At 40.0% G+C, this 21,531-nt stretch overlaps 1 protein-coding gene across 1 annotated transcript in view; it reads right to left on the bottom strand.

The window, feature by feature from the left end:
- Positions 1-782: 782 nt before the first annotated feature.
- The window catches only part of APH1B (aph-1 homolog B, gamma-secretase subunit), a 41,156-nt gene continuing 20,407 nt past the window's right edge, over positions 783-21,531 (bottom strand). The window contains 5 exon segments of the mRNA XM_047737906.1: positions 783-4,334; positions 4,336-4,392; positions 4,394-4,449; positions 4,452-4,479; positions 11,809-11,936. Coding sequence (XP_047593862.1) covers positions 4,311-4,334; positions 4,336-4,392; positions 4,394-4,449; positions 4,452-4,479; positions 11,809-11,936 — 293 coding nt within the window. The 3' untranslated portion in view covers positions 783-4,310.

Below are 21,531 nucleotides of genomic sequence, written 5' to 3'. Positions count from 1 at the left end.
TTTCATCTAATAACACAGTCAAGATAAAACTAGAGCAGCCTCATTTCAAACCAGAGTGAACAGGCATCACATGGTTTGAATTTCAGGCCATAATAATTTTCTATACAACTTGTCTGATGTTGAAAGACAAGCTCAAACCCTTCACTGCACTGTCTCCACACCAAGGGGAGAAAAAACAAAAGGATTCTATAGGTTGCTCAGGATCAGTGGGTAAAAACTATACTCTCCTTGTCAACCAACTGCCATCTCTAGTGACTATTACATGATATTTTATAAATTCCCTGTTTTACAATTACTTAGAACAGATTTTTCAAGGTGAGTTTCCAGGATCTTTGAGAATAATCTTCCACTTGGTTTGAGCCTCAAAGAACTTCTCTGCACTGTTTCTGAACACACAGAAATGAAACAGGCCTTATGAATTTTGAGGTAACAAAGATTTCTCTTTAAAAAGTCTCAGGGCTGGGCGCCTGGGTGGCTCAGTGGGTTAAAGCCTCTGCCTTCGGCTCAGGTCATGATCCCAGGGTCCTGGGATCGAGTCCCGCATCGGGCTCTCTGCTCGAGCAGGGAGCCTGCTTCTCCGTCTCTCTCTGCCTGCCTCTCTGCCTACTTGTGATCTCTGTCTGTCCAATAAATAAATAAAATCTTAAAAAAAAAAAAGTCTCAGGGCTGACCAGTCATAAACAACAGAATATGCAGTCAAGTTTTGTAGGAGACAAAGAGTTTAACAACAGATACTGAAGAGTACATTGCTCCAAAGAAGAGGACACATGGGAGACAAGTAGTGCCAGACAACACTTTTATTGTTCACTGAAAAACACAGGTCTGAAAAGAGTCTATTGCATTGCGCACTGAATGCAAGGCCTGATATTACAAGTATATAGACACAACAGCATAACTTATATAAAATGATACATATTGTATACTTATATAAAATGATACATATATAGTCGCCATTTCTCTAAACACTAGAATTTAATAGAAGTAACGCCTTTTATTATAGAAGAACTATAAACACTGCAATCTTAAACAAAATGCTCTAAGCAAAGCACTTTAAAATTGTTTTGTTGTGATATCTACTTTTTCCACCTGGAGTTAGGACCCTGTAGGACCCAAGAAAAAGTTAACTAATGAAAGTTAGCACTTACAAAGAGCTCTTCCCAGATTGCTGGGGGCTGCTGCCTAAGACAGGCCGCCACCACCTGGGCCCCCCTGGAGCCCTCAGACCCACAGTGACTGCTAACCCCTACCTCCGGGCTAGTCTGAGGTGATGCAAAGTGGGAGGAGTACACGTAGGAGGAAGCTCCTGTCACAACTACTTATCCTGCACCCAACTCTAAGGACAAGAACACCTAATATTTTTTATGTGAATTTGCCAATCTCAGCAAACACTGAAATGTGCTTTAAGAAAAAAAAAATTGAACAACGAGAACAAAAGCCATTCTCTATGCAATCTGTGGTTACCATCATCTCTTCCTTTTGGCCACGTTTTCAATAGATGCTCTAAAACAGGCAGCTACTATTATATTATGAGACAGGCAGGCGAGGATTGAGGTAACTAAACTTCTCCAGTTATAACAACTAACTTAATGATTAAAAAATAATTACAAATTTATTAGAGAGCAACAAAATCAATCTCTATAGTCACATGGCAAAATATTCAAGCACTGCAGCAACATTCACATTCCACGGTCAACTCTAACTTTACCCACATTTCCTTCCAAACTGAGAAAGCACTGTGTGGAGGAGGCATAAACTATCAACACCGCCTGCTGTCCAAATACTATCAGGGCTCAGAAGGATCCTCATAGATAAAAATGCAGAGGGGAAAAAAAAAGGCATCTCAGTTTATACACAGCAACAGAAGAAACCTATACTCTCCCTCTGGGCACCACTGGCATCAGCAAAGCAGGGCTATTTGTAAAAATAGTGCCTAAACTGACTATGGCAATGCTCACATTTAACAGAAATCAGCAGTACAAAGTTCCTTTATGTATAGGGAGTCAAAGATTATTAAATAATTTCCTCAGACAAGAGTCTCACCAAAAGAAAAATTTCCTCTTGCTGATAAGTTTTTATAAATGAGATTTTTACAGTATCCCAGCTTCTTGACTTAATATTAAGTACAGAGGACATCCTCAGATCGTAGTAATGAGTAATATTAATATTCTCATACTTTTTAGTACTTTACAGATCAAATATTTTATCAGACTATCCATTTAAGAGATTTGTATGTCAACAGTGATAACCAACTATATATTTTTCTTGTTTTGTCCACCAAAGAACACCATGTTCCGACAGGAATACAGCCCAGTTCCACAGGTATCTCGTTCCCCTGCACGGTAAATTTCACTCGTCAGTCTCTCTGTCCTTGACTCTTTCTATGACTCTTCTAGTCTAAGGAAAATTTTGTATAATGGTAGAAAACCACAAACTCTGGTGGAAGCATTGGTATCAGTGTTGTGAAGTAAACTTTAGGAGAGTAACTGTAATTGCTAAGGACTATTTACAGCCTTGCTGGAAATCCTATTTCTCTTGAATCACTAGATTAAGCAATTCTAGTTATTTAACCATGGGAAGGGATTTCACAGATAAAGGTCTAGTTCACGTGAGAGGTTCTGGCCCCTGAAATGATGTGCAGCTAGCCGAAAATACTGGCCACCTTTCCATTTTAAACATGTTCATTATTCCTCTCCACCACTGTAGTGTGAAGTTCTTCCATCTGTCATGGTACTGGTGAGCCCTCTCATTGCTGCTCCTATTTCTTCTGGATGTTCTACTGTACATGTGGGATCCACTGAGCTTATCACCTAAATGTGTAGGGAATTTTCATATCGCACCATCTGTTCTCTAAGAGCCATCAATGGGGAACAATTTCTAGTTAGTAAAGGCACAATTCATTGGCATTTCCTCTTTATAAAGGAAATCAAAAGGGTTGCCTAGAAGCTGAACAAACGCGTTGGGTATTCCTATAAAGGGAAGGTTATATCTGCTACTAAAGCCCAGAGACATTTGCTAAATCTAAAGATTATATGGATTTTGTAAAAGCACGAATTGGCAGTTTCAGACATTTCCAATTCTACACTATATCACTTGTTGGCGGGGGCTGGGGAGTGCTGGCTAGTATCACAAGAGCAAATTAAAAGTGTCAACATCACTCTACTGGCTTGTTTTCCTCATGCTTCTGATTCTTTCACCGTTCTAGTGAAGTCTGTCTCAGGGCACATCACTCAGCAACCGGCAGAACTGCTCAGAGATAGAACAGGCTTCACCTCAACCTGCCCTGCTACCCACACTCGGCTGGTGAACACTGTATTGGGACAGAGCTCATGAAAAGCCTTAAACCCAGGAAAGACTTACATAAGTTGCACAAAAATTCCTGGTTTATAATACCTACCCAGGAATCAGAAAATAATTGGTTTTTGGTTAAACAAACTGAATCAATGCTCAAAAACAATGTAATGTCTCAAAAAGCAAAATCCAGAGTAAAAACTACAGAAAAAATGCAGCTTGTTTATCAATAGTTTACTCTAACTAAATCATCATAGAAAGTCAGTGCGATTTACTATTGCATGTAGAAGCACAACCTGCCATGTTCTCATAAAATTGGGTGCTAGTAAAGAACACGAAAACAGTTAATAGGGATGAAAGCCCTTTAGCTTTTGTGACTTCATGACTTAAAAAGACAAACACCAAGCAGGATTTGACATTCAAAGATTTACCTGCTCAGCACAAGCTGAGTTGAGAGACAGCTGAACACCTGACTTTATTCATTACGGTGTTCTCAGGAAGTTCCTATTTGGACACCGATGGTTCTTAAATTGGCTGCATTTCATAGTCATCTGGGAAGCTTTTAAAAATTACCAAAGCCCAGAGGCACCTGGGTGGCTCAGTCGGTTTGGCGTTGGACTTTTAGTTTCAGCTCAGGTCAGGATCTCAGGGTCCTGAGACTGAGCCCACATCAGGCTCCACGCTCAGCGCAGAGTCTGCCTGTCCCTCTCACTCTGCTCCTCCCTCTCCTCAAATAAATAAAAATCTTAAAAATTACCAAATGCCCAGACCAATTAATGTGGAAGGTGGAGCCCAGGGTACTAGTATTCGTTGCCTCCCCAGGTGACAGTCTAATGTGTGGCCGGAACATGCACACTCACTAATGTATCCCTTTCAGAGAGCTGTGGCATGAATGTCATATTTTATCTAGATGGTTTTGTTTTTTCTAAATACCACCAGGAAAAGGAATTTTTAGAAAAAGGCACAGTTGTGCTTCCTCTAAAGATGCAGCTTACTGTTTGACACGTGCTGGTTCTCAGAGGTTATCTGGAGCGCTGGTTGAAAACGGAGGAAGTCCTTGTCCTTGGCAGAGTAGCAGAGCTTCAGGCTTCGGCAGCTGCCTCCATGCAACAAAGACTGCCCAGATGCCCATGAGTACCATGATTAAATATGTGGATACCAGTTTATTCCATAATGAGGACTTATGAAGGTCTGTAAAAAAAAAAAAAAATCAGCTTATATAATAACAGTAAGCTCATTAAACATGTAGAGTAACTAAAGAGTAAGGAAAATATAGGATACTTTCAATAGCTGGGCTGTGTTTCACCAAACATATGATGTATGTGACACACTGAGTACCACAAAGACACACAGAACTAACCTTGTCAACAGACACTAGCCCATAGATGTGTGCTTCACTATATTCAAATGTCAAGGCTAGAGGGTAACTAGAAGTCAGAATCAAATGGAAGAACCAATAGAAGATATATGTTATACAACCTGGGCCCAGTTCATAACAATTTCTGTGTTAACCAGCTCTAATTTTCAAAAAGTAAGACAAGTCCAAGTTACTTCAGGATGAATCCTTAGTATTCAAGGGAACAGCATCTCTTTTTCACCTGCACAGCTGAAGAGGTTCCAAAAGTTCACTTTAAAAACTCTGAAGGAGGGCGCCTGCAGTGGCTCAGTGGGTTAAGCCTCTGCCTTCAGCTCACGTCATGATCTCAGGGTCCTGGGATTGAGCCCCACATTGGCTCTCTGCTTGGCAGGGAGCCTGCTTTCCCCCCTCTCTCTCTGCCTGCCTCTCTGCCTACTTGTGATCTCTATCTGTCAAATAAATAAATAAAATCTTAAAATAAAAAAATAAAAAATAAAAATAAAATAAAAATAAAAACTCTGAAGGAGTGCCAAGAGGTATTATGCTATGTAACACTGAAGACCAGAGTATCTATCCTAATGGAGCTATATGCTAGTAAAAGAAACAAGTAAGGAACGCAGCAGCAAATAAATGAATCAAATAATTACACATTATGATGAATGCTAGACAGAATAATTATAATCATGATGGTGCTAGATAAGTAAGAACAAGGTGGTCTACTCAGGTTGCTCAGGGTAGTCCTGAGTAAGTGGCATTTAAACTGACATATAGTTGGAGGAAAGCCAGCCCTGTGTAGAGTGAAGGTGGGAACCACAGGAGGGCAAAGAGCTTGGTGCAGCTGAGAACCTAGAAGAGTGATATTAGTCATGTGTAGAGAGAAGGAGCAGCACATGAGATGAGGTCAAGAGAGGAAGGCAGGAACCAGTTATGCAGCATGTGGTAAGGGGGTGTGGACTTCATCCCCAGTGCAATGGGTGGGGGTGTCACAGAAGGGGTCAAGGTAGGGGAGCTGAGTGACTTGATTTAGATGTTTAAAACTGCACAAAATGGATTAAAGGAGGCAACTGGGAAAGCAGGGAGATTCATTAAGAAGGCTGTGCACTGACAACCGTAAGAGACTCTTAATCTCAGGAAACTAACTGAGGGCTGATGGAGTGGAAGGCGGTCCGAGGGATAGAGCGGCTGGGTGATGGACAGTGGGGAGGGTATGTGTTGTGGTGAGAGCTGGGTATTGTGTAAGACTGATGAATCACAGACCTATACCCCTGAAACAAATAATACGTTATATATTAATAATAATAAAAAAGAAGAAGATTTTACACTGGTTGAGGAGAGTATAGGATGGTGACTTAGATCAGGGTGGTGGTAGTAGAGATGGAGAGAGTGGGTGATGTGAACAGACAGGACTTGATGATGGAAGGAATGTGAGGGAAAGAGAGAGGCCAAAGTGGCTTCCATGTTTGTGGCTTTTGGTAAACGGTAGTGCTACTTAATGGGATGACAAAGACTTGGGGAAAGACGACGCTCAGAGTGATGGGTGAGAATCAAGTCCAATGAGGATAAGCTAAGAGTAACTTGCCTATGAGATTTCAAAGGACAGATGTCAGGAAAGCATTAGGCATATGAATATGGGGCTGCGAGGAGAGACTTGTGCTGGGAAAGAAAGAGACTCGTGCTAGAAGCACAGACCATAGACAGTATGTAAAGCCATGAGTCTGAATGCAGTTACCCAGGGAGCTATTACAGAGAGACAGGAAAGGAGAAGTCAGGACAAAGCCATGAAAACATTTATAAATTTTTTGTGCTGTTCAGTATCGCAGAAGCAAATTAAAAGTATCGACAACATTCTATTCTCTTGACTCTTAGCTGAAAAAGAGTCAGCAAAGGGGTCTGAGAGGAGCAAACAGTGAGGAAAGAGGAAAAGCAGGACATGTGTTACAGAAGTCAAAAGAGGAACATGTTTCACAGAGAGAGAGGTCAACTCTTTTAAAGGCTGCTGAGATGAAAACAAAAACCCCAATGTGTTTTCGAGAAATGGAGATTTCCTTTGATCTTGACAAGTGCAGTTTTAGAAGGGTGGTTGAGCAGAACCAAGACTGGACTAGAAGTATGAGAGGTGAAGAAGTGGAGACAAAATTAGTGGAGGTAACTCTGAGAAATTTTGCTGTGATGGGGAACAGAAAAAAAGGGAATGATGGCTAGATGGAGGAAAGGCAATAGTGGAGAGTTTTAAAATACATCTATGTGCTAATGACGAGAAGGAAAACTGGTGATGTGGGATCAAGGACACAATCAGAGTGAGGTCCTTGTGGGAAAGAACTGGATGTAGAGCCCAGGTAGAGGGACTGGCCTTAGAGAGAAGGAGAAATACTTCCTTTCCTGGGCCAGAGTAAGGTGGGGAGATGGGTTCCCAACTAGCCCAGAACTTACACTTAACAAAGGAGAAGAACTAACTAGGTCAATCTGTCACCATAGACCTCTGCCTATAAAAGCCTTCAAGGGGAATGCTTCCATGGCTCATCACTGTTCTTACCCTCACCCTACCTGCACATGCTCCTGGTTAAGATACTGAGCCTGCCTATCAGCTCTGACTAGGAAAATGGGCTGATTTTGCAGAGATGGCACCTTATGCAGAAAAAGTGCTTTTCTCAAGAGGCATCTGTGGACATTGAGCACATTGAGGCAGGCGTTGAGCACTTTCTGGATTCTTTGGAAATCCACTGAATTTTAACTTACTTTATAGGGTGCTAAGTTCTTTTGTATTTCTCTTTAGTTTCTTTAAAATTTTTTCTTCTTTAAACAATTACCGAAGCAATATGTGACTGTTGTAGAAAATTAAAATACACAAATGAGTAAAATAAATTTTAAAATTGAAATTCAGATAGGTTAATATTCATTGAACAGAAAACAAAAACTATAAATGATAAAGCAAAATTGATTAAACTACATCAAAATAAAGAATTTTTGCTCATAAAAAAGACAACATAAAGAGGATGTAAAGTTAAACCCACACAACAGGAGAAGCTATTTACAATAGGTACATCTGACAAAGACCTTTTTTAGAGAATACAGAAAGAACTCCTAGAAATCAAAAAGACAATCCAATAGGATTATAGGCAAAAGATTTGAACAGGCACTTCACAAAAGAATTATCCAAATGGCCAATAAATATATGAAGACATGGATAATCTCAATAATCATTAGGGAAATGCAAAGTAAAACGACAATGTGCAGGCGCGTGGGTGGCTCAGTTGGTTAAGCGACTGCCTTTGGCTCAGGTCGTGATCCCGGAGATGGGGAATCGAGTCCGACATTGGGCTCCCTGCTCAGCAGGGAGTCTGCTTCTCCCTCTCCCCCTGCCCATCCATCATGTGTGCTCTCTCTCTCTGTCTCAAATAAATAAAATCTTTAAAAAAAATAAAAAATAAAATAAAACCACAATGTGATACTACGATATACCCAGCAGGATGTGTAACAATAGATAGATTGACATACTAACTGTTGGTGATGAGGGTGAGGAACTGCCACTCACAAATTAATGGTGCGGATGTAAATTGATACAATTACTCTGAAAAACTGGGTGGTATGAACAGTTGACATATATACACTGCATGACCAGCAATTCCACTCCTAGGCATATATCACATATATCCAAAAGAAATGTGTACATACATTCAAAAGAGACATATAGTACAATGCTCAAAGCATTACTATTCACAACAGTTAGAACCTGGAGACACCATTTCTGCTGTAGAATGGATAAAGCAAGGTACAGTTACAAAGTAGAATACTATACTGCAAAAAATGAACAATTAATAGCTAGCTATACATACAGATGAATCTCACAAACACAATGTTGATGAAAGGAGTCAGACACAAGAGCAAAGACTAAATGGTTCTGTTTATATAAAATACCAAAAGCAAGACAAGCTGCACGTTAGAAGTCAGGACCGTAGTGGGAGGTTCGTGAGAGCTGATAATGTTTTTGTTTCATTGGGTTCAAGTTACATGGGTTACATCATCAAGATGGATGCTTCTGATCTATATACTTTTCTGTAGGTGTATTTAAATAAAACAATTACTTAAACATTCTCTGAAACCTGCTATTCAGAGATAACACTGTTAACATTTTGGTATATCATCTTTCAAATTTCCTAGGTTCTTCTTATTTTAGCTTATTTTCCTGGGTTCTTTTAATCATTAGAGAGAGTATCAACTATTCAACATTCAACATTTATTGGATAAAGAAACAAAGATTGATAAGATAAGGTCCCATCCTTGATGATTGAACTCTAGTTGGAGAGATATAAGAACTATATTAAAGATAACAACACTCTCTGAGGATGTTTATAACACAGCTATGTATTAAGGTCTAGTGACTGTGCTGAGTCTGGAACATGCACCTTTGCCAGGGAGGCTTCACACTGAACTAGCACTTTTCCAAACTGACTTGGGTTAAGGGGAGATAAGTCACTGCAGATAAAACAGCATGCACAAGGCATGCTGTTGGGTAGCCACAACAGATCAGTTTCGATGGAGTACATGATGTGAACTGTGGGGAGCAGCAACAGGTAAGTTTTGCACCAGTATGGATGAAAAGAGGCTTAGGTCAAACAAAGAAGTCTGGGTTTTATTCCACAGGCATGTGCTATAGCTGATCATTTTTACCTCAATACGTCTGGCTCCCAGGACACCTGGCTCCTGGTTTTCCTCCAGCCTCACTAGTGGCTCCTTCTCAGTTTCCTTTGCTGGCTCCTCTTTCCCCAGCACTCCCCAGGTGGGAGTGTCCCAGGGCTCAGTCCTTGGGCCTCTTTTCTTGTCTGCTTGAACCTACTCCTTGTAATCACTTTTTCTTCCCTGGGTTGTCCTCCCAAACTCCAGACATTTTCATCCAACTACCTAACAAACATTTCCATTTGGATGTCCAATAGGCATCTCTATTACATTTATAATGTGCCCAAATAAACTCCTGATCTCCCCTCACAAGCTTCCTCATCCCAACTGATGGTAACTCCATCCTTCTTAGAGCCCAGGCCAAAACCCTGGAGGCACCCTTGGCTCGCTCCTCTGCTTTCTCTCCTGTGCCTCATCCAGTCTGTCAGGAAATACTGTTGGCTCTACTTTCAAATATATGTCCTCAATCTGATCATTTCTCATTATATCCATTGCTATTTCACCCAAATTATCACCATCCTCCTCTTGATGACTGTAATCTTTTCCCCTGCTACAGTTTACTCTTAACACAGCAAAGTGATCCTTTTAAAATCATGTCCCTCTCCTTAAACACCCTACGCTGACTTCCATTTCACTGAGAGTAAATGTCGAAGTCCTACATTACCTAGATGTGGTTCTCACTTCCAACCTCTACTTCTCTCCCACCTTCAACTCTGTGACAGTATCTCCTACTAACTTTCCCCTGGCTCACTCTGCTCTGGCCACCCTCACTTCCAAAAAATATGCCAAGCAAGTTCTTTGATCTTAGGACTTTGCTACTGGCTGTGCAGTCCAAGATGTTCTTTCTCCAGAGAGCTACATGACCATCTTCTTCCCTTCTTTCTTAAATGTCACCTTCACAATGAAGCCTACTCTGACCATCTAATTCAAAAATTTGACATCTCCTGCCTCCCTACACGCTGGATTCCTTTTGGCCTGTGCTACTGGCCACAGCACCTATCACTATAAAATTTATTATGCCTACTGCTTAAAGCCTCTCTCTCCCCACTAAACTGTAAAAACAGATCTTTGCTTTGTTCACTAAACTGTTTTGTTTACCTTGACCAGTGCCTGGAACACAGAAGGCACTCAGTAAATAATTGTTAAATGAATCAATAGCCAATTGGATCTATAAAAAGGACATCTGCTTTTTCATGTAATTTCCTGATTATAAAAGTATATATCACAGAAAATTTGGAACATGCCAAAAACGAGAAAAAAAGAATCCACTCAGGGAGGAACACTATTAATATTTTAATGCAGTCTCTTTCTAGTCTTTTTTCCAATGAAGTCTTGGCTTCACATAGTTGCCATCATATCAAAGGTAACTTTAATATCCTGTACCACTGAAAAGTTTTAGGTAGGGGAAGCAGTGAGACTGCATTTCTTCATTCCTTTCTTTCCTTCTTTCTTTCTATCTATTTATCTATCTAATCTTTTAAGTAATCTCTGTGCCCAGCGTGAGACTCCAACTCATGACCCTGAGATCAAGAGTCACATGCTCTGCTGACTGAGCCAGCCAGGCACCCCTGTAAGATGGCACTTTAGATGGATCAGAGGTCAAGGAGCCCAGTATGAGAAAACCTCATATAAATTCTAAATGGATGGAGAAGAGAGAAACATGAGGCAGGACACCACCAGAAAGAACCTTTTCAATACTTTGAAGTGAGAAATCATAAGGGTCTGGACAAGGCATTGGTGGGGATAATTCTGATATAAATATATGACAAATTACAATAAAAGTCAGACCCAAAGCATTAAATAGTTCTTAAAAAGCATATCTAGTCAAGCTTTCTTTTTAAATTTAATTTAGAAAACTGGCATAATTTCACTGTGGAGGGAGTAACTGGGCACTCCTGTTATTGATCAGAATGAGCAAAAAATTGTATAACCTTTGTGGAGAGTATTTTAGCAATGGACATCAAGGACTTCAAAAATACTCATACCATTTAATATTTTCATTCCTTGGAAGCTAAATATCATATTGAAAAACTTCCATGTACAAAGATGTTCAAGATAGCATTATAAGAAGCAAAAGTAGAAAAATATATGATCAATCAGTTAAGCAAACTGTAATATAATTTTTATATAATAATATAAGGCTATTAACATTTACATATTAAAAGGGTTTATAATATCATGGAAATTGTTTAAGATGTGTTACCTAACATAAGCATAATACAAGACTACTTCAGGTTTGACTATACCCATAAAAGAAAGATACAAAGAAAGAAATTTTAATGAAATCAACCAACAAATTAATAGTTGTTTCTTTCTGTAGGAAGACAGATGATTTATTTACCTACCTTTCACTCATTCACTCAGTCACGAACTTTTTGGAATTTCTTCATTTGACATTGAGTTTGTATTTCATTTAGTGTAGAACCTATCATTTTAGATATGGGGACTTGAGTTCCAAAAAACAATGTGAGGACAGTGGCAATACTCACCAGGGCAGACACCAGCAGATGTGTCAGCAGAACTACAAGAAGGGCAGACCACTTTTTCTTCTCACAGCCATCAAAAAATATGATACCCCAGAACACGTGCAGCAATATGATAACCAGCGTCATGAAAGCTGAAAGATAGTCATCCATTAATGTCCAGTCATACAGACAACAGATACCAAAGCCCACTGACCACCTGCTCATGATACACAAGCTCTTGGGGTACACCACACCACTGGGAGAGTTCAAACACCACCTGCCAGAACCAGGACACTGACACACATTTGCTCAAATAGTAACTTGGAAAGCAACACTTCTGAACTCAGGGTCAGCTCTGCAGCAGCTTGTCATCAAGAATGTGAACCTGTTAAACCAAAGGCAGCTTGGACTGACTTCCAAGAAGTTTCGCTGATGAAGAGAATAAAACTAGCATAGTATCTAGTCAAATCTTTCCAAATTAGCCTTCTGCACTTTCCTGAATTAAATGGATTATCTTCAATTTAAACAAATCTTCTCACCAAATTGAAATTTCTCCTGTGTTCTTTCCTTTAAAAAAAAATGCCAATGGAAGTATAAAAATATTTAAAAATTACAATAATTATCTTAGATCCTTCTTAGGCAACCCAAACTGAATCTGATCAGCACAACCAGGTTTTTCTGTGGAACAGAGTGGGGGTGTGTGTGTGTGTGTGTGCACGCGCGCACACGCATATGTCTCTTCTACCCTGGAAACATTTAAAATGGGCAAGTTCCGCATATTCTGAAAGCTTTAATATGAAAAAAAGGGCATATCAATTTTCCTTTTCAGTCACATATTAAGATACAATTAACACCCACCAATCTGGCAAAAATTCAAGTCTGAAAATTCTCTTTCACACTGCAGATAGGAAAACAATCTAGCATTACCCAGTAAAGTTGAGAATATGTATTCTCTATTTCATTCCAGCAATTCCACAGCTAGATCTATACTCCGAAGAAATTGGTTCTTAGATCAAAAGATCACTAGTACCTGAGAACTTGTTAGGAATGCAAATTCTTGGGACCCACCCCAGACCTCCTGAATCAAACAATGAGCTTAATAACTAGTGTTTAAACAGCCCTGCGAGTGATTCCAAAGTAGTCAAATTTGAGAACTACTGCTCTGAAAAAACTAGGATATTTGCACAATTAGATATATACAAGAATATTTATATCAGCATTGTTTGTAATAACGAAAAATTTTCATCATTACCAAGAATGGATGACTTGTGGTGTATTCACACAATGGTATACTATATGATCTATAATACAAATGATCTCAAGAATATAATGCTGAGGGGGGAAAAAACCATATTGTGGGAAGATGCCCATTATTTATACAATGTCAAAAACATCCAAAAACAATATTAAAAGGACATAACTACTCTGATTGGAGGAAAGTGAGCTGTTCTATCTAGTGACAGAGTGCCATCATTTCAGTCAGTGGTGGTAAATACTTCAAGTAGAGGAGGGATTTTAAAATATATAACTTTGGGATGAGGGTAGACTAAAATTCAAATGACCTAAGGCACCTTCCTGCTAAAAAACATTTTGGATGACTTGATACTGTATCCAAAGTAAAGTCCAAATGTTTCAGATTACCATCCAAGGCCCTCTATAACCTAGAACCAAATTATTATTCTTAACTAATCTTCAAATACAGCCTACATGGCAGAAAGCCAGAAATCTTATACTCTATGTCTCTGTGCTTTTACTTTTTTTTTTCTTTTTTAAATTTATTCATTTATTATTATTTTTTTTTATTTTATAAACATATATTTTTAACCCCAGGGGTACAGGTCTGCGAATCGCCAGGTTTACACACTTCACAGAACTCACCATAGCACATACCCTCCCCAATATCCATAACCCCACCCCCCCTCTCCCAACCCCCCTCCCCTCATCAACCCTCAGTTTGTTTTGTGAGATTAAGAGTCACTTATGGTTTGTCTCCCTCCCAATCCCATCTTGTTTCATTTATTCTTCTCCTACCCTCTCAACCCCCCATGTTGCATCTCCTCTCCCTCATATCAGGGAGATCATATGATAGTTGTCTTTCTCCGATTGACTTATTTCGCTAAGCATGATACCCTCTAGTTCCATCCATGTCGTCGCAAACGGCAAGATTTCATTTCTTTTGATGGCTGCATAGTATTCCATTGTGTATATATACCACATCTTCTTTATCCATTCATCTGTTGATGGACATCAGGTTCTTTCCATAGTTTGGCTATTGTAGACATTGCTGCTATAAACATTCGGGTGCACGTGCCCCTTCGGATCACTACGTTTGTATCTTTAGGGTAAATACCCAGCAGTGCAATTGCTGGGTCATAGGGTAGTTCTATTTTCAACATTTTGAGGAACCTCCATGCTGTTTTCCAGAATGGTTGCACCAGCTTGCATTCCCACCAACAGTGTAGGAGGGTTCCCCTTTCTCCGCATCCTCGCCAGCATCTGTCATTTCCTGACTTGTTAATTTTAGCCATTCTGACTGGTGTGAGGTGATATCTCATTGTGGTTTTGATTTGTATTTCCCTGATGCCAAGTGATGTGGAGCACTTTTTCATGTGTCTGCTGGCCATCTGGATGTCTTCTTTGCAGAAATGTCTGTTCATGTCCTCTGCCCATTTCTTGATTGGATTATTTGTTCTTTGGGTGTTGAGTTTGCTAAGTTCTTTATAGATTTTGGACACTAGCCCTTTATCTGATATGTCATTTGCAAATATCTTCTCCCATTCTGTCAGTTGTCTTTTGGTTTTGTTCACTGTTTCCTTTGCTGTGCAAAAGCTTTTGATCTTGATAAAATCCCAATAGTTCATCTTTGCCCTTGCTTCCCTTGCCTTTGGCGATGTTCCTAGGAAGATGTTGCTGCGGCTGAGGTCGAAGAGGTTGCTGCCTGTGTTCTCCTCAAGGATTTTGATGGATTCCTTTCTCACATTGAGATCCTTCATCCATTTTGAGTCTATTTTCGTGTGTGGTGTAAGGAAATGATCCAATTTCATTTTTCTGCATGTGGCTGTCCAATTTTCCCAACACCATTTATTGAAGAGGCTGTCTTTTCTCCATTGGACATTCTTTCCTGCTTTGTCGAAGATGAGTTGACCATAGAGTGGAGGGTCCATTTCTGGGCTCTCTATTCTGTTCCATTGATCTATGTGTCTGTTTTTGTGCCAGTACCTTGCTGTCTTGATGATGACAGCTTTGTAATAGAGCTTGAAGTCCAGAATTGTGATGCCCCCAACTTCGGCTTTCTTTTTCAATATCGCTTTGGCTATTCGAGGTCTTTTCTGGTTCCATATAAATTTTAGGATTATTTGTTCCATTTCTTTGAAAAAAATGGATGGTACTTTGATAGGAATTGCATTAAATGTGTAGATTGCTTTAGGTAGCATAGACATTTTCACAATATTTATTCTTCCAATCCAGGGGCATGGAACATTTTTCCATTTCTTTGTGTCTTCCTCAATTTCTTTCATGAGTACTTTATAGTTTTCGGTGTATAGATTCTTAGTCTCTTTGGTTAGGTTTATTCCTAGGTATCTTATAGTTTTGGGTGCAATTGTAAATGGGATGGACTCCTTAATTTCTCTTTCTTCTGTCTTGTTGTTGGTGTAGAGAAATGCAACTGATTTCTGTGCATTGATTTTATATCCTGACACTTTACTGAATTCCTGTACAAGTTCAAGCAGTTTTGGAGTGGAGTCTTTTGGGTTTTCCACATATAGTATCATATCATCTGCAAAGAGTGATAGTTTGACTTCTTCTTTGCCGATTTGGATGCCTTTAATTTCCTTTTGTTGTCTGATTGCTGAGGCTAGGACTTCTAGTACTATGTTGAATAGCAGTGGTGATAACGGACATCCCTGTCGTGTTCCTGACCTTAGCGGAAAAGCTTTCAGTTTTTCTCCATTGAGAATGATATTTGCCGTGGGTTTTTCATAGATGGCTTTGATAATATTGAGGTATGTGCCCTCTATCCCTACACTTTGAAGAGTTTTGATCAGGAAGGGATGCTGTACTTTGTCAAATGCTTTTTCAGCATCTATGGAGAGTATCATATGGTTCTTGTTCTTTCTTTTATTAATGTGTTGTATCACATTGATTGATTTGCGGATGTTGAACCAACCTTGCAGCCCTGGAATAAATCCCACTTGGTCGTGGTGAATAATCCTTTTAATGTACTGTTGAATCCTATTGGCTAGTATTTTGGCGAGAATTTTTGCATCTGTGTTCATCAAGGACATTGGTCTGTAGTTCTCTTTTTTGATGGGATCCTTGTCTGGTTTTGGGATCAAGGTGATGCTGGCCTCATAAAATGAGTTTGGAAGTTTTCCTTCTATTTCTATTTTTTGGAACAGTTTCAGGAGAATAGGAATTAGTTCTTCTTTAAATGTTTGGTAGAATTCCCCGGGAAGCCGTCTGGCCCTGGGCTTTTGTTTGTTTGGAGATTTTTGATGACTGTTTCTCCTTACTGGTTATGGGTCTGTTCAGGCTTTCTATTTCTTCCTGGTTCAGTTGTGGTAGTTTATATGTCTCTAAGAATGCATCCATTTCTTCCAGATTGTCAAATTTGTTGGCATAGAGTTGCTCATAGTATGTTCTTATAATTGTCTGTATTTCTTTGGTGTTCGTTGTGATCTCTCCTCTTTCATTCATGATTTTATTTATTTGGGTCCTTTCTCTTTTCTTTTTGAGAAGTCTGGCCAGGGGTTTATCAATCTTATTAATTCTTTCAAAGAACCAGCTCCTAGTTTCATTGATTTGTTCTATTGTTTTTTTGGTTTCTATTTCATTGATTTCTGCTCTGATCTTTATGATTTCTCTTCTCCTGCTGGGTTTAGGCTTTCTTTCTTGTTCTTTCTCCAGCTCCTTTAGGTGTAGGGTTAGGTTGTGTACCTGAGACCTTTCTTGTTTCTTGAGAAAGGCTTGTACCGCTATATATTTTCCTCTCAGGACCGCCTTTGTTGTGTCCCACAGATTCTGAACCGTTGTGTTTTCATTATCATTTGTTTCCATGAATTTTTTCAATTCTTCTTTAATTTCCTAGTTGACCCATTCATTCTTTAGAAGGATGCTGTTTAGTCTCCATGTATTTGGGTTCTTTCCAAATTTCCTCTTGTTATTGAGTTCTAGCTTCAGAGCATTGTGGTCTGAGAATATGCAGGGAATGATCCCAATCTTTTGATACCGGTTGAGACTTGATTTAGGACCGAGAATGTGATCTATTCTGGAGAATGTTCCATGTGCACTAGAGAAGAATGTGTATTCTGTTGCTTTGGGATGAAATGTTCTGAATATATCTGTGATGTCCATCTGGTCCAGTGTGTCATTTAAGGCCTTGATTTCCTTGTTGATCTTTTGCTTGGATGATCTGTCCATTTCAGTGAGGGGAGTGTTAAAATCCCCTACTATTATTGTATTCTTGTCGATGTGTTTCTTTGATTTTGTTATTAATTGGTTTATATAATTGGCTGCTCCCACGTTAGGGGCATAGATATTTAAAATTGTTAGATCTTCTTGTTGGACAGTTCCTTTGAGTATGATATAGTGTCCTTCCTCATCTCTTATTATAGTCTTTGGCTTAAAATCTAATTGATCTGATATAAGGATTGCCACTCCTGCTTTCTTCTGATGTCCATTAGCATGGTAAATTCTTTTCCACCCCCTCACTTTAAACCTGGAGGTGTCTTCGGGTTTAAGATGAGTTTCTTGTAGGCAACATATAGATGGGTTTTGTTTTTTTATCCATTCTGATACCTTGTGTCTTTTGATTGGGGCATTTAGCCCATTAACATTCAGGGTAAGTATTGAGAGATATGAATTTAGTGCCATTGTATTGCCTGTAAGGTGACTGTTACTGTATATTGTCTCTGTTTCTTTCTGATCTACTACTTTTAGGGTCTCTCTTTGCTTAGAGGACCCCTTTCAATATTTCCTGTAGAGCTGGTTTGGTATTTGCAAATTCTTTCAGTTTTAGTTTGTCCTGGAAGCTTTTAATCTCTCCGTCTATTTTCAATGATAGCCTAGCTGGATATAGTATTCTTGGCTGCATGTTTTTCTCATTTAGTACTCTGAATATATCATGCCAGCTCTTTCTGGCCTGCCAGGTCTCTGTGGATAAGTCTGCTGCCAATCTAATATTTTTACCATTGTACGTTACAGACTTCTTTTCCCGGGCTGCTTTCAGGATCTTTTCTTTGTCACTAAGACTTGTAAATTTTACTATTAGGTGACGGGGTGTGGACCTATTCTTATTGATTTTGAGGGGGGTTCTCTGAACCTCCTGGATTTTGATGCTTGTTCCCTTTGCCATATTGGGGAAATTCTCTCCAATAATTCTCTCCAACATACCTTCTGCTCCCCTCTCTGTTTCCTCTTCTTCTGGAATCCCAATTATTCTAATGTTGTTTCGTCTTATGGTGTCACTTATCTCTCGAATTCTCCCCTCGTGGTCCAGTAGCTGTTTGTCCCTCTTTTGCTCAGCTTCTTTATTCTCTGTCATTTGGTCTTCTATATCGCTAATTCTTTCTTCTGCCTCATTTATCCTAGCAGTGAGAGCCTCCATTTTTGATTGCACCTCATTAATAGCTTTTTTGATTTCAACTTGGTTAGATTTTAGTTCTTTTATTTCTCCAGAAAGGGGTTTTATATCTCCCGAGAGGGTTGCTTTAATATCTTCCATGCCTTTTTCAAGCCCGGCTAGAACCTTGAGAATCATCATTCTGAACTCTAGATCTGACATATTACCAATGTCTGTATTGATTAGGTCCCTAGCCTTTGGTACTACTTCTTGTTCTTTTTTTTGTTGTGAATTTTTCCGCCTTGTCATTTTGTCCAGATAAGAGTATATGAAGGAGCAAGTAAAATACTAAAAGGGTGGCAACAACCCCAGGAAAATATGCTTTAGCCAAATCAGAAGAGATCCCAAATCGTGAGGGGGGAGAAAGGGGATAAAAAGGGGTTCAGAAAGAAAAAAGAAAAAAAAAAAGAAACTATTAAAAAAAGAAAGCCGATAAAGAAAAAATATAAAAAGAGGAAAAAAAAATATATATATTAGATAAACTATTTAAAAAACGTTAAAAAGAAAACGGTAAAAGTTAAAAAAAATTTAGCAGAAGAAGAGAAAAAGAAAAAAAAATTAAATTAACTGCAAGGCTAAAAAATCATGAGGAGAAAGCCATGAGTTCCGTGCTTTGCTTTCTTCTCCTCTGGAATTCCGCTGCTCTCCTTGGTATTGAAACTGCACTCCTTGGTAGGTGAACTTGGTCCTGGCTGGGTTTCCCGTTGATCTTCTGGGGGAGGGGCCTGTTGTAGTGATTCTCAAGCGTCTTTGCCCCAGGCGGAGTTGCACCGCCCTTACCCGGGGCTGGGCTGAGTAATCCGCTTGGGTTTGCTGGGTTTGCTTTCGGAGCTTTTGTTCCCTGAGCGCTTTCCGTAGAGTTCCGGAAGACGGGAATGAAGATGGCGGCCTCCCAGTCTCCGGCCCGGAGGAGCCGAGAGCCTGGGGCCCCACTCCTCAGTGCGCCCTCAGAGAACAGTGCCCAATTACTCCCGTCACCCTGGCCTCCGGCCGCGCTCCGAGCTGACCGAGCCTGCGACCGGTTCAAGGCAACCCCGAGCTGAGAGTCACTCCTCGGCTCTGTCTCTGTAGCCGGCTTCTCCGTTCTAATACTGGTAAGCTCTGCGACACTCAGACACCCCCGATCCTATTGCGACCCTGCGGGACCTGAGGCCGCGCTGACCCCGCCCAGGCTTCACCCCAGTTAAGCCTCTGGAGCGATGTCCCTCAGCGGAACAGGCTTTTAAAAGTCCTGATTTTGTGCTCTGTTGCTCCGCCGCTCCCCGGGAGCCGGCCCCTCTCCCCGCAGTCTATCTTCCCGTCGCTTTGGATTCACTTCTCCGCCAGTCCTACCTTTCAGATAGTGGTTGATTTTCTGTTTTTAGAATTGCTGTTCTTCTTCTCTTCAATCTCCCGTTGGATTTCTAGGTGTTTGCAATCTTTAGATAAACTATTTAGCTGATCTCCCGCTACCCGAAGTAGTCTCAGCCTGCTACTTCTCCGCCATCTTGACTCCTCCCTCGCTTTTACTTATTTTTTTAATTGACTGTCCTTTTTGCCTGAATACTCATCATCCCCCTGCCATCTCATGACATCCAAATCTTACTTTAAGATCTAGCTTAATGCCATCTCCTTAGTGAGTTCTTTCCGACACCCACTCTTCACTTTTTTAAGAACCCTCAGCACACATTTGCTGAGCACCTGGATAGTCTGGCCTGAGGATTTTGTACTAGGGCTCGGGAGTTACACAATCTCGAGATGGAATGCAGGCTCCACAGTGTGGCTTTGGGCAAACTATGTAACCTCCTTCACCTTCTGTTTCCTTTATTTCTTTTTTTTTTTAAGATTTTATTTATTTGACAGAGAGAGATCACAAGTGGGCAGAGAGGCAAGCAGAGAGAGAGAGAGAGGAGGAAGCAGGCTCCCTGCAGAGCAGAGAGCCCAATGTGGGACTCGATCCCAGGACCCTGAGATCATGACCTGAGCCGAAGGCAGAGGCTTAACCACTGAGCCACCCAGGTGCCCCTGTTTCCTTTATTTCTAAAACAGGGACAATAATACCTCAAAGGGTGGTTGCAGGGAAGAACAGTGTTTTGTAAACCTCAGCTTTTCAATAAATACTATATGCCACAGTCTCTGGATTCAAAGATGAGTATGGCAGGGCCTTTAGTGAGCTGTACTGTCAGGTGGGAAAATGAGGCAGAGCCGCAGTAGTAGTGTGGGTAGTGTGCATTGTTTGAAAATGCACTCTTCTTCACTATTACAGATTATTTCTTTCTCCGACCTTGTGTTACTTTTATATTTATTTTCTTCCTCCTCTCTTTCCTTATTGCATACAACAAGTACTTATTCGGTATCCACTATGATAGACACTCTTTGGGGTACTGGGGCTATCACCGTGCACAAAACACAATCTCATGGAACTCTACCTCATCCTTTCAGTTTACTGTTTTATTAACACAGTATCCAAAGGGGATCTCCCAGACATTTGTTGAAACACTGTAAGTTCTTACTTAACTGATTATTTATTCTGCTGGCATTAATTTCTGGCTGGCTGCCATACTGTCATAAGACTTTACTACTACAACATGCCATTTAGAATATTAGGATTCATTCTTTATTCCCTCTGCAACTGGTCAGAGGTCCAACAGAAACAGAGACCTGAAGATCTATTCCGCCACATATAGGAGCTAGAGGTACATATAATTTTGTTACTTTTCTCTAGTAAATGGAATTAATTCCAATTAGAAATGAAGATTTGTGAATAGTATCTCTAGGAAACTATCTTTTAATTACTAAAACTTTCTCATTTCATGTTCCTAAGTATAAAATTCTAAAAGTCCTTCAGTAAATCTAACTCTATAAAATTTGCTTTGTTCTAATATTTGTAAAAGTAGAAAAAAACCCTCTCCAAATTAATTATAAAAAATCACAATTCATTTATAATCCAGATTAATAAAAGGAGCTTCCCTAATTTCTAGTGTTTTGGAACATTAATCAGAAATCTGAACAAATCTGGGTTGCCTAGGTGGCTCAGTCAGTTAAACGTTTGACTTGATTTCAGCTCAGGTCATGATCTCAGGGTTGTGGGATTGAGCTCTGTGACAGGCTCTGTGCATGTGGGGCCTGCTTAAGATTCTCTCTCC

The sequence above is a fragment of the Lutra lutra genome, chromosome 7 (genome assembly GCF_902655055.1).
Source record: "Lutra lutra chromosome 7, mLutLut1.2, whole genome shotgun sequence".
In the NCBI taxonomy this organism is placed as follows: Eukaryota; Metazoa; Chordata; class Mammalia; order Carnivora; family Mustelidae; genus Lutra; species Lutra lutra.
The sequence above is the reverse complement of the archived record's forward strand: the minus strand, read 5'-3'. Positions and strand labels throughout refer to the sequence as shown.